The 14,550-nt window shown below is 29.8% G+C and overlaps 2 protein-coding genes across 2 annotated transcripts; both read right to left on the minus strand.

Annotated features, from left to right (window-relative positions):
* Nucleotides 1-1,077: 1,077 nt before the first annotated feature.
* Nucleotides 1,078-3,801, minus strand: LOC135931692 (receptor-type tyrosine-protein phosphatase S-like). The gene is made up of 2 exons (XM_065468963.1): nt 2,632-3,801; nt 1,078-2,580 (listed from the first exon to the last, which is right to left on the minus strand). The coding sequence occupies exons 1-2, from the start codon at nt 3,799-3,801 to the stop codon at nt 1,078-1,080; spliced, it is 2,673 nt and encodes an 890-aa protein (XP_065325035.1).
* A 3,756-nt stretch (nt 3,802-7,557) lies between these two features.
* LOC135931701 (uncharacterized) lies at nt 7,558-7,980 on the minus strand. The gene has a single exon (XM_065468971.1). The coding sequence runs from the start codon at nt 7,978-7,980 to the stop codon at nt 7,558-7,560; it is 423 nt and encodes a 140-aa protein (XP_065325043.1).
* Between the last annotated feature and the right edge of the window lie 6,570 nt (nt 7,981-14,550).

Below are 14,550 nucleotides of genomic sequence, written 5' to 3' on the forward strand. Positions count from 1 at the left end.
GTAATATTTTTATTTTAAAAAACAATCATTGTCGTATATTATTTTCCAAAATTAACACGGATCGTTAATTCAAGAAATGTTTAATGACAGCTGTTGTAAACAATATATATTTACTTTAACCGAATGATAATTTTATAATAGTAATCGTAAAATATAATGTAAGAATAACTTGCTTAGGCTTCATATTTATGTTAGAAAACCAATATATAAGATTATTTTAATTTATGTTCGCCCATTAAATCTAGTCTAGTCTAAGGAGAAAAAACCTTTTCTTTTTAAACCTAGGACGACTTCTTAGTATTTATCAGTGACATGGGAAGGAACATTTAAGATCTATTTAGAACAATCTTAACTGTATCTTATAAAATTAATATAATAAAAATTTTAAATTTCAACCCGATAATTAAGTTTCTTATCAAGTCTAGTGATGAAGGGTGTTTTCGACACAATAAAAGACCACCAATATAAATATGCAACCATTTCTACATCCCCTTATTATTTCCTATTGGGCTATACCATCGTCCCTACCACCTCATTCAACTCTAGCCCCCCTTCAATTCCAATGACGATTCTGCATCATAGCACCCCCACCCCCTCCTTCCCGTCTGACTAGTAGCCTTGATGTTTTGTTTTATTTCTATTATAAAGATTAATAAATTGTTTGTATATTAAATAAAATAAAATGAGATATTCTATTCAGGAACACGTTTCCGAAACTTGAAAATATATTTTTTTTAGGTTGGCTCTGTTCAGAGACGCGTGCTTCTGTTTCGTCCATGTTTTTTTGAAAAATAAAATATTTGTTCTTGACTAAAATCATACAAGTTTGATTAATAAGCGCCATTTCTAAAATATATAATTTTTTTGGTAGGGGATTGGACGTTGAAATAGGATTTGTGTATTTAAAAAAGTTAATTTTATTTTTTAAATTATTTTAATTTTTTTTATACTATCAATATTCAAATGATAATAATATATACTTAGTTTGGAGGAATTATTTTTCTTGGGTGTATAGTATACTCTGGGATATATTCCGAATCAAAACTATAATAGAAAATCCTTATATATCTTAAAACTTCAATAATTATCATAACGTAGATTTATGGCTTCAGTCAGGTCATCAATAGTTTTTATCGCGTTTGGATCCCTAATAATATCCGGCTTAAAACCAAGTTTCGATGAGCTATATTTCCCTGCCATATATTTATCGTCAAACATTTCTATGGATGCATATGGTAGTGACGGTGTCCTGTGTTGTTCTTGAAATTTTATCAATAATATTTGCTGCCACGAAAATTTGTACAGAAATTGGTATTGCTCAAAAGAATTCACGAATTCGGGTCGATCGGAACGAATAGTCTTGACAGCTAAATAAACGTTGAGGCCATCTTCTACCCTGATTTGTTCGTACAAATGAGTGCAGGCAATATAAAGCCCCGATTTACTGTACCCATCTAAATCTTGAACTAATATAGGGCGACTATCAAGTGATTTGGACTCCTCTTCATCGCTTATCACTCTTTGCCATAAATTGGATCTTTCGATTACCTCTTGGATTATCAATGTTGATTGAGGTTTTATTTCGCGATTTTTCCAACTCAAAATCTGAAACTGCTTCACGATTTTCACGTTTTTGTAATTTTTCACGTCAAATTTTTTGTAGGATTTGTAATCAAAGGATTTGTTATCACCTACTCCATTTTCCAACATATTTCCGATCTTGAAAGTCCTTATCACCATCATTTTGCCAAAATCTTCGTTTAAAACCATGCTAGTATTTATCAATTCAACGAAAAACATGCCAAAATATAGGACCTCGTTAGGTTTGATTGGCCAATAACTATCGATGACGGAGGAAAATTTGTCGTCCTTTTTTTCTTTTGGTTCACGATGTCTGACCAAAACTACGATGGTTCTTATATCATATTCCCATACTAGCTTCCAAAAATCAATTTTAGTGTCTCCTATGGGCCATTGTGTTACGATGAATTGGTCTCTCTGATCGTAACCATTTACAAAAGTTGCGTTTATATAATCGGTCGCGTTTTTATAACCTCCTACTATCTTAAACACTGTTCTTCTACTCTCTTTTGGTATAACCTTATTTTCCCTATTTTTCCCCACGTTTTCTTTCTTTCGGCCAGTATTAATCAATCTATAGGGGTCAAATGTTATCGGTGGCGCCATTTCTCCTAACACTTGCCATTGATCTTCGAGTAGTGTCTTACCATTTGTGGCATTCACGCTGCAAATTTTGTTGAAATATTCGTATTGATTGTCCTCGCAAGATATAAAAGTGCCACCACTAACCAACGATTCCAATATAGAATCGTACAGAAATTCATACTGTTCCGGTGATTGAACCATATTGCATCTCTGATTCCTCATTTTCATTAGATAATTAAATAGATCGATTTCACCTTTATCCCTGCCCATCTCAATCATACTATCCAAAGCGATAAAAGTTCCCGTACGTCCTACTCCCGCACTGCAATGAATTATCGACGGACCCGAGTATGGTGGATCGTAGGATTTCACAAAATTATAAAAGGATAAAAATTCTGTAGTTTTTTCGGGCACCTAAAATTCAAAAATAAATGAACTAAACAAGAATAAAAAAAAAATATCTACCCCGTGATCTGGCCAAGATAAAAACCAATACAAGCGTACGATTCTTTTCTTCAATTCTACTTTGTTGTAAAGTTCTAGGTCGAATATGACGTAGTTAGCCGTTCTGCTCGCCTTCAACACCTTGATCTTGATTTTACCATATGTTTCCTCGAACGTGGGCCAGTAACGATCACATTTTTCCACTTTATTTTCGAATATACGGGTCAGCATTATAATTTTCAGGCTGTTTTCTTGCCAAATCATTTCCCAGAATTCGTCAATATAATCCCTCAGGGGACCCTGGGTAGCGATATACGATTTGGGATGCATATAACTGTCAATGTAATTCGCGTTGATATATCCGTCGGGATTCCTTTGAGTGATTTGCAAAACGACTCTTCCTTCATCGTAAGCCAATATGTTGGCGTAGCGATTTCTAAATTTGTTACGAGGTTTGGCCCCAATTTCACACGGCTTCGTATGACCTTCGGGCAAAAGGGCGTGTTCCGCTTTAAACGATTCGGGATCTATTTTCATAGTATTTATATAATCAAATAGTTCCGATACAGCTATAGGCTCTACTTTCTTTTCTCTATTACCACCCGCGCCAAAATAGAATTTATATTTCAATTCATTGATAGGAGAGTAGGGATATATCAAATTGGAATATTTACGATCATTACTATACAAAGGAGGAATAAAGAAGGAATGTTTTCTATTAATATCCCCGCTCACGTTTCCCGATTCCTTGGATAATTCATTTTTGAACATCGACGATACAAATTTTGAATAAGGATCATCTCCCATGTTTTTTCTACTCTGTGTTAAGCCCTCGTCATTCTTATATCGAGATATCTCCCCACCCGTCACCATTTTATTCGGTGATAAAGGAGAACCCGCTTTTTTATCGATATTTTTATATTTCGACTCGGGCTTAAACTTGATAAATGGTTCATTTTTCTGCTTTAAAGGATTTCCCGCAGGGCTTAGAGTATTGTATACCTTTCCATTTTTCATCAAAATTTCGCTTCTTATTTCTGCTATTTCTTCTTTGTGCAGCTCTTTTTTCTGATTCAATCTTAAATAACGAACGAATGCTATCCACAATACAATTATCAAAATGGCTACTATGGCAAATAAAACCAAAACCCCTTTGAATAGGGGATTATCTTCTTCTATATTTGAATCCATTCGTTGTAGAAAATTTAGTACACGAAAATTATATTAATTATACATTCTAGAAGAATTTTATTTATAGTTTTAATTAAATATATTATACTTTAAATATGATAGAATTAACCAGGTGATACTTATTATATTATATATATTTGAAAAAATTATATAGTGGGTAGTAGAGATCTGTAAAAGTAGGCCCGGCCCGATTTTTGAAAAGAATTCGGGCCTGATCGGGTCGGGCTTTGGAAATTTAATCAAATATATTTAGATTTCTCAATTTTATATTAAATTTTTTATATAAAATAAAAATATTTGATTTTATTTATAGAACTAGACTTCATATAACATACGTCTTTTATTTTCAGTAATTATAAAAATTAATTTCTATATTTAAATAAAATCAAGCCGGGCCTGCCAAACTTTTTTTAAAAAACTTTCGGGCCGGACCGGGCTTGAAAAATTGGGCCCGGCCCGATGCAGATCACTAGTGGATATCAATTATATATTAAAATACAGTATTACTATATATATTTAATTATCAGGACGCCATATAGATGCATAAATATGTTTATTTTTTTTAAACCAATGTTCTCTTAACTACTTTAAAAAAAAATAAGAGATGTTTATTATAAAATTTTATTACCACAAATTGAGGAATAAATAATAAAAAAACATTCATTCATAATCATAATAATGTCTATGTAACCCATTAGCAATTATTAGCATACGGTTGTTCATATAGTTCTTATAGGAGGTATAGGCAGTCCAAGCATTTGATGGCTATAACCCTCATACAGATCGCAGCAAAGACTCACCAGGGTACATCTTGAAACGTGTGGACAAAATTTTGAAAATTCTAACGTATCGTTGACAGCGCGATTGGCTAATTCATTTGGAAAATTTCTTGTTAATTGGCCTAACAACTTGTAATCTAAGCATAGTGGTGATTGACCACTGTTAACTAATGGAGGATGCTCATTTTTCTGAGTAAAGCCTCTTGGATTAAAATTAAAATTTGTGGGAAACGGAGGTTTCTGCAAATTAAAGGGAGGGGTAAATTGAGGCGCATTGTTACACGTAAAGTTTGTTCCTTTGTATTGGTTGCTCATCACATAAGGAAAATTACTATTAACATTCTCTAGTCTCTGATTAAATAACCCGAACTTTGAGATGTCCCCATTCGGCCTTGGAACAGTTAAATTATTCGAACAATTTAACGGACATGCGTTGGAATAGTTGACTAATTGTCCGGATTGATTTTGATATGAATTTAGGCCATACAAAGGAAAATTTTGATTACTCGCTGATAACATTAATATTATTTATCTTTAATTGTAATGTATAAAATATTAATCAAAAAAAAATGTTGAAAGTTTTTATTTGTTTTTAAGAAAAAATTAGCATAGTTTGAATTCAAATATTCTTTTTATCGCATTGTTGAATTTTTTTAATTATTCGTTTATAATTTTATTAATATTTATATTTGCATAAAATAAAAAGCTCTTTTGTTTATAAAATTGTTAAAATCTATCTATTCAGGTGATTGAGAAATATTGAATATTTCATGTTCACAGCTGATATATTGGTTTTTATAGAAATAATAATGATAAATGGACTTACTATAAGTCATAAATCTGTTCTATTTATCAATACTAACAAAATTTCATAATGTAAATTCCCAAATTAAAAACGATCACAGCATTTTTACATTAAAACCATTTCATTTCAAAATTATACTGAGAAACTTCTATTAACCATATTAGGTTCTGTTTAAAAATATAAATGATAAAGTATTGGTAATCATCAAATAATTTAGTAGTCAATTCACCTCTATTTTTTATTCGTTTCCTAAATTTTCAATGATATGAATAGTTTCAGCCAGAGATCTGCAGATCCGACCCGGATACATGGGCCGGGCTGTAAATTTCTTAAAAAAAAATGGCCAGGCCTAATTTTTTAAAATGGGTGCCAAAAAATTTTTTTAAATCTGGGTCGGACCGAAAATTTTAAATCGCGATTATTATATGCATACATAAAATAAATGAAAACTGTTGTACTATTGATAATATATCACATTTATTCACTTCCCAAATTTCCAATATCATGCTAGAACCATTTTGTCGGAAAGTTTTTATACGCCCATGCAGGACCGAAAGTTTTTTAAACTCCGGACCGGGCTAGAAAATATTTTTACAAATCCGGACCGGCCCATGCAATTGGCATCTCTGCAAGCTTCTGATTTCACCAAATCTTAAATAGTATTATGAAGGTTTTGTAAACTTACTTTTAAATGATAATAAATTGATCCGTGAAGTTGGCTAAACGTCGTTAGGCTTAAATTCTATACAAATGTGCTCCATTTATGGTTACTTTATTTCAGACCGACAACGGTAAAATCACTATTTTATTCGAAAAATAGGAGACAATAGAGTGTGGGGGATATATGTTTATATCCTTAAATGGAGATATATTATATAACATATAAGAATTAGTATATTTATCAATTAAAGTTATTTAACCGTTTATTTGTATTCAATATTTTCATGTATATCAAATAATTCAAATTAACTAAAATAAAAAATAATTCCGTGATCCGTAATGTTTAGCGCATATGCCCTCTGACGTCGAATAAACAACAGAGCTACGCTAGGTTCATTTCCATCTAATTGGAACATAAGTTAATTGGGGTGAAAGTTTAAAAAAATATGAGGAGCCCTCTACACGTTTGTGGGCAAGCCGTATGTACTTGCACGCGTAACATTTCGAAAAATGTTACAGACGTCCATAGGATTTAAGAAAAAGAGCGGGGCAAAAAAAAGAGCGGGGCAAAAAAAAGAGCCCATGCCCAAGAACTGCAGTATAAATTAATTACATTAAAGGTGGGTTGTGGCTGATTTTAAATTTAATTTTTTATAATTAAAGCTGTGAATTTATACTAAAAAAAAAATTTAAAGAGCATACCAATTCCATTTCGGTTTGTCCTGAAGTCCTGAAAAGGTTTGGAAAATACTAGTTGAGAATAATTAACATTATAAAAACAAGCCCAGATGTTTTTTATTTAAAATATTTGTCTTTAATTCTGAAGAGCTTCTTTATGGAATTTTTGCAGTTGTTTAACTTGATAAATTGTTTCATGTTTAAGTTTAGTTTCATAATATCTTTTATGGTTTTATAATACCATAAAGATTTATATTTTGAATATTCTTTCCTATTATAAGTGTAGAGCCATATAATGGCGTCATGAACTAGATTATGGTCTGAGTTCCTTATGATGTGAGCTAGGAATTGAATGCAACGTTTCTTTAATGTAATATGAATTGGAGTGTGTTTTGATATTCTCCATAAATTATTATTAGATATTACTTTTGGGTAGAAGATACCATTTATAGTACGGAGGCAGTTATTTATGAATGATTGTAATCTTCTATTTTCTGTTTTATTAATTACCCATAAATCTCCACAAAATAATAATATAGGAATTATAGTAGAATTGAAAATTCTTAGTCTGGTGTGTACAGAAATCTCTTTCGTTTTCCATATTTTCATATATTTATAAAACGCCCCTCTCGCCTTTTGTATTCTAATTTTCAATTCTTCTTTACAGCATCCTTTATTGTCAAGCATAACTCCTAAATATTTTATTTTATCTACAATCTTAATTGCATTTCCTCCAATTGTAAAATTTAAATTTTGAGTTGCATTTGGGGAAGGAAGAATAAAAGTTTTATTAAAGTTTATTTTTAGACCCAATCTCAAACTTAATGTTTCTAATTAGCATAACATATTTTTTGTTTCTTCAACACTTGTAGACACAATGGCTATATCATCAGCATAAGATATTATTCGATTTTCCACACTTATTGTAACATTTGAACCTATATCTAATAGATTTGCAGCTCCCAGGGCTTCTTTTACGATTTTATACATTATGATATTGAACAAGAAAGGTGAAAGTGTGCATCCTTGTTTTACACCTTTTTTAATTCTGAAAGAGGGGAATACTTTATTGTTTATTTTAAAACAAGCGGATAAATTAGAATAGTTATTCTTTAGAATGTAGATAACATTAGATTTAATCCCGCATTCCAAAAGTGTTCTCCACAGGGCATCATGATTTACGCTATCAAAAGCTCTGCTAAAATCTACGAAAGTGAAGAAATTTGGAATTTTATATTTCCAACATTTATGTACCATTATTTTTAAAGCTAGAATAGGTTCTAGAATATTTTTTATTTCGTCTAATAATTACATTCGACCGGAACCATATTCATACAAAAACATTTGTAGTTCAGTAGAAAAAATGAATTGTACGACCCTTCATATCCTAATTTACCCAAGATAGACTTTTTTAAAAATACCCAAAGGTCTATTTTAAGATCAATGAATACCCAACAGCCCTTTTAAGGGCCCCTAAATTTTAACTGAAGTAAACAAGTTTTCCGATTCAATAACGAATATAAATTATTGAAAAATAAAATATTTTTAAAATCTCAAAAATAAAAAAATTGACTAAACTGAGAATTGACATCATAACTTAAAAAATAATGACGGAAACTTAAATTTTTTTTCATGTTATGTTTATATGAGTAAGTTTATACATAATGAGTCAGAAAAATAAAATATTTTTAAAATCCCAAAAATCTAAAATTTTTTGACTAAACTGAGAATTGACATCATAACTCCAAAAATAATGATGGAAACTTAAAATTTTTTTCATTTTATGATTATATAGCTTGTACCAAATAAATTAATCCAAAGTAAAGAATTATCTATTATAATAATCCTCAAAAAACGTCAATTAAATTTAACCAATAGTGTTTTTTTAAAAAATATTTGTCCAATGATAATCATCATAGCAATTTAAGCCAATAGTAATTCCCATGTGATTTATAATATGGCGAAGATAAAATATTCTTTTTCAACAAATTTTATTTAGATAATATTTTTAAAATATTTATTGCTGAACACCAAATTAAACACTATTTATTTTAGTATATCCAAAGAATAGGCAAACTATTTAAGATACTTAAGAACAAGCCTTAATTACTCTCAACTATCTTATAGTAGCAGAATAAGCAAAAATTGCTACCATCATTCCAGAGGTATGTGATGCTATATGGAAAACTTTAAAAGATATTCATATGCCAGTTCCAACTAGAGAACATTGTGAGAAGGTATTAAATTTAGATATTAATATATTTTTAGATTGCACAAGAATATTTTGAGAAACATGGATTTCCAAAATGTCTTGGCTCATTAGTTGGAAAGCACATAAAAATAAAAAGTCCTGCAAAATCTGGAAACCTTTTTTACAATTATATTTTTTTTAGCATAAATAATGTATTTACTAATGTGCCTGTGCCAGGTCTAGGTTTTTGATAAAAAGCCTAAAAATTTTTAATTTAAATTTAGCCTATTAAACTGTGACTTATTAAAAATATATTGCATTTTTTTTTCTTCTAATGATAATAAATTTCAATATTGCAAACAAAGTGATTTCCTAAATACACTTAAATGTGGTTTATTTTCATTTAAATAAATAAATTAAATTTTTGGATAAGGCTTGGACAAAATTTTTTAAACTTATGATGGGCTTGGGTTTGATTTTTTTTTATTAAATATGGAATGGGCCTGCAAATTATTTTTACCGCTGACCTGGGAGGTTGATGAATAAATCAAGACCCGTGAAGGTCTCTAATTTCAATAACTGAATTATTTCATTTCCCATCTAACTTTATTTAAACTTAAAGGAATGGGCAAATAGATAATCCCTAATATAAATCTTTGCAAAATTTTTTTTTGCTGGATTCAAGAAATTGTTGGACACAAGGAAATAAAGTAAGCCATTGTTAAATTATATATGGAGGAAATATTAATCCATTTTTTTTATCATAAATAACAAAAAAGACCTTGCCTTAAATTTACATATATATTTTAGGGAGATTTTAAGAACCCGTCATTTTTGACGGGTTATTAACTAGTGCTCTTATAATTCATATTTTTTTTAATTAAAAACTAAATTTTTAATATAATACGCCTATCTAACGGAAATATATTTATGATTTTTAAAATTTATTTCTGTTCTATACATATTTTAAATTTATTAACTATGTAAAAAATAAAATAAAAACAAACAAAAATCCCTTACTCTCCACTCTTCCTATACTTAACCGGTCATTTATAACTTCCTTTTGGAGCTAGAATTAATTTCCGATACTTTAAACAAAATATTCTTTATTTAATTTTCAAAGCACAATTTTAAAAAATCTCCAAAAACAAATATATATTAATTTTATAATCATATATTTTAAAAAAAAACTAATTTTTATAATCATCAACAATATCAGAATAAAAAATCACGAATAATCTACAAGGATTTCAATTATCAAATATCAGGAAAAAAATCTCATAATTTTTTAATAAACTTTTTTTACAATTATATTCAAACACAAAAAATATTTTTTTATCACGTGTTCTTCATAGGGATGTAAATTTCCCGGGAAACTATATTTCGGGGAAATTTCCTGGGAAATTTGGGAAAAAAACGGGAAAATGGAAATAACGGGGAAAAACGGGAAACTATCTTTTTTATAATACTTTACAGGTCAATATGATTTTTTTTTATGTTTTATTGAAAATATATAGATTATAAACATTATAATTAAACAAATATAAATTATTTTCAACTAATTTGCAATTACTTTACATGTTTCATTTGAAATATTATATATAGACTAAATAATATTTAAACAATTAATTTTGAATAGTTAATTATCTTCGTTTGAAGATGAAAATGATTCCAGATCAGAGCTTGAAATTCTGGAATCCAGCAATTTGTCATTTTCAGAAATTTACTTTCCCATAAAATGTAGATTGGCTCTTATATAAACTAATTTTATAAATATTCTCTATTAACATAACTTAAAATTTCATATATTATTTATAAATTTCATTGGTATTTATTTATAATATAAATATACTTTTCAGACTAGCTATTTAATTTTAACAAGTATCTTCTAAAATTTTGCAAATGTAAATAGGGAAATTGACATAATTCAAAAACAAAACACAATTATAATTTATGATATGAACCACGAGGAAAAAATGATTTTATAAAATCAAATAAAAATGTATTTATTTTATCATAAGATCATTTTCAAAATTGGGAAACTGTTAATGTTATAAAAATCATGTTGATTTAGGCAAAAAAACCTATTATAAAAATTGGGGAAACTATAGGGGAAATTTCCGGGAAATTTCAAAATTTCCCCTGTCTTACATCCCTAGTTCTTCAATATTAATTATAATCCAATCAACCTTATTTATTTTGGTTGATTGGCATTATGCAAAATTAATATAAATTTGTATATAAAAATACGACATGCCACCCCTTATGGGCCAATGGCATGCCTACAAATTAAAAAAAAAATATATATCATATTTACTATATACAATAGATGATGTTACCCAAATACGAGAAAATTTTTTTTTTAATACTATGCCTCTTGATTATTAAAGACATCCCTAGAATAATGAATATTTATTGTCCTCCAAAGGTAGGTTATATGGACACCATCATATAACTTGCTAGAATAGTACTCGGCTAATATGAATTCTCATTACAACAATAGAATACTGAATATTCATGGTCCTACAAAGGTATGCTATAGGGATATCATATATGGTTAAGACTGTAATCTGCTAATACGAATTCCCCATCCTATCATATTCATAGCATGCGAAGGTTTGATCTTCAATTGCCTACATCTACGTCCTATGTGTGTCATCATGGATCATTAGGGGTATCGATGGTCATCAGGTGATTGTGGGCTTGATTTGAATACTTAAAACGACGCAAATTTTTTTTTTTTGTGATTGGAGAAGGAGTAAATTCAGTATAAAAAGAAAATAAAATTTATTTTATGTTCTCTTTTTTTAAAATATAATTTTCAAATTACAATTTTGGGGAATTTAAAAAAAAATAATTAAACTGGTTCTCTTTTTTTTAAATATAATTTTCAAATTACAATTTTGGGGAATTTAAAAAAAAAATAATTAAACAAATTATGCCATATTCTCTCCATAAACATTAATTACATTATGGAACCTCTCTTCTCGCTGCCTGGCAAAGATAACAAAAATAAACAAGGAATATTAAAAATGTAATTTAAAAGGGGGGAAAAGATTTAAAAAAAATAAAACACACAATCCATGTACAGTACCATCCCACATTCCCACAATATATCTTACATTTTTCTTCTCTTTTTGCAGCTTGCCCAGATCAAGGCATCCCACAAGGATATAATAAAAAGCGAAAAATCACAAAATAAAAACATACCTTATCACCTAAACAACAATTAAAATCTTCTCCTTTTAAATGACCCGGCCAAAGATAGGAGTTCATTGTACACGAACTCTTCAATATACATTTTTATTTATTACGAAACAAACATTACCAATATATAAATTTAAAAAAATATAAAAAAAACAGGTGCACGCTCTTATCTCACATTACAACAAAAATATTTCTCCCCTTTCACTTTCTTCTTGCGGCTTGCCAAAGATGAAAAATAACCACAAATATGTAATAAAAATACCAAAACGGTTTCTCTAACTCAATACATGATTCCCTTTTAACCATTAACAATATAAGATTCATCAACTTTCCATTTTAATCTTACATTATATATTTCAACTCTTATTTATGACTAACAACTGGTAACCTCAATGAATACCAACTTTTGCCATGAAAAACATGCAAAAATTAAAACCAATAAACTTGCATTTTATCAGCAACCACACTATCATCGTGTAATAATAAATAAACCAAAACAAAAAGATTACCAACAGTTCACGTACATTTTAATTCCCGATTATTCTTTATTTTTACATAACAGTTACCCCGCAACTCCTCATAATCACGGAACACTTTTGGTGCCTATTAAGAGTATCTTTCCCATTAATTTCTCCAAATTATATATATAGCACATAATTACCCTTTCACCCCGGTTACTCCCTGGGTTTTACTGTTGTCGTCAACTATTAATTCAATAGAAAGTATAGACATCTCAGAATTACAGGTTGAATTCCTTTCTTTTACAGTTGAATCCGTCCCTTCTATTTCATAAATTTTATCTCGAACATTATTAGCCATCCTCATGTTCTTAGTTTAATTTGTAGCCTCCGGTATTGCAAAAATATTCCAAAAGTTATTAAAGGAACCCAACTGAACAATCCAACTCCACCCCATAATGGTTTCCACACTTTCCTTCACCACCCATAAATCCAGGAAAAAGATTACATCATTAATATTAACCCCCAATTTGGCCTTTCCCAACATGGCAACTTCCGACCCATCAAATTGCCTGACGCACATAGCCTCTTTTTCAAGTTTACCCCCAGGCCAATACTTGTAAAAATTCTACTGAGACATTAGAGAAATACTAGCCCCGGTGTCAAACAGCATCTCTATATTCATATGGTCAATTTTCAAGTTAACCCTCGGACACGAACATGGTCCATTTAATCTCTCCGTCATTAAAATATCATATGTTTTAATGAGAGAGCCCGTGTTTATTTTAACTGAAATAACAATTCCATTAGAATCCACATTATCCCCTAAATTCAACTCGGAATTTAGCGGCCTTTTACTGACAATTATATTTTTTTTACCAAGATATCTGGGACATTTCTCCCAACTAAACTTTCTGACATCCCTTCTAAGGGAATAACCGACAATATTTCTCGGATATTGTTCCCACTTGAACTGATTAACCTCCTTTCCATGGGGATAACTAGCATGACTACTTATTTTTATTTTATCACTCCCATTATCACGACTAAGATTGTCATATATTTTGTTATAAAAATTTTTCCTATTTCACGAAACCCCTACCCATATATGATTAACTTTGCAATCATATAGTCAATGCAAATTGTGAGACATTTCTATACAATTCATGGCCACATGTCCTGACCTTTGACACTTTAAACATAATCGGGATCCGTCCACACTGACCATTTTTACATTCGCCTTTCCTACTTCAAATTTCTTTCACGGAAATCCATCTTTAAACCTTTTCTCTGGGACCCCGCAAGTATCCCTTTTGTGTCCCCTCCACCTGCAACGATTACAAATGATAATCTCTTCAAATCTTTTGTTTACTGCCACTCCATTATTTTCTTAGTAACTATTTTTCCAATTATTATTATTTCGCTCACATACAAGGCACCTCACAGAATTTCTGTTCAACCTCATCAACGCATTGATGACCTCTTTCACTTTTCGTCCTGGAGGATCTTCCCGGACCTCTCCAAACCATTCCCAGCCTTGATTTCATCTAAAACATCTTTTAGACTACTTTCTAAGTCTGCTACTTTTTTAACATAAACAGCCAACACCGGAGTGTCCTTAAAATTACAATACATTTTTGCCAGTACCGCAGTACCCCTTTTCACTAAGTATTTCAATACAATTATCAATAAATACACAATTACCAATAGCCCAATAGTAATCAACTGCTTACCTAAATCCAATTCATAAGTTCTTATGCAAAACTTTATAACCCAAATCCTTATAAAAGAGAACCTTATCACCAAAACTATGATCCCCATCATGTCTAAAAAAATAAACCATTTTCTCATAAATTTTTAATTAAGATCACCGCCCAATTAATTCAAATCAAATAAAAATGTTTATATCAAAAGAATATATGAATATTATGGCCAAAAAAATTCACAATTAAATACGCATTTAGTGTTAGT

This window comes from Gordionus sp. m RMFG-2023, chromosome 1, assembly GCF_954871325.1.
Source record: "Gordionus sp. m RMFG-2023 chromosome 1, tfGorSpeb1-WG-v2, whole genome shotgun sequence".
NCBI lineage: Eukaryota > Metazoa > Nematomorpha > Gordioida > Chordodea > Parachordodidae > Gordionus > Gordionus sp. m RMFG-2023.

Excerpts from the sequence above, each read along its gene's own strand:
- LOC135931692 (XM_065468963.1), bottom strand. The coding sequence starts at position 3,801 with ATGGATTCAAATATAGAAGAAGATAATCCCCTATTCAAAGGGGTTTTG. Across the intron at positions 2,581-2,631 it reads TATCTTGGCCAGATCACGGG|GTGCCCGAAAAAACTACAGA; the intron begins GTAGATATTTTT and ends TTTGAATTTTAG.
- LOC135931701 (XM_065468971.1), bottom strand. The coding sequence starts at position 7,980 with ATGGTACATAAATGTTGGAAATATAAAATTCCAAATTTCTTCACTTTC.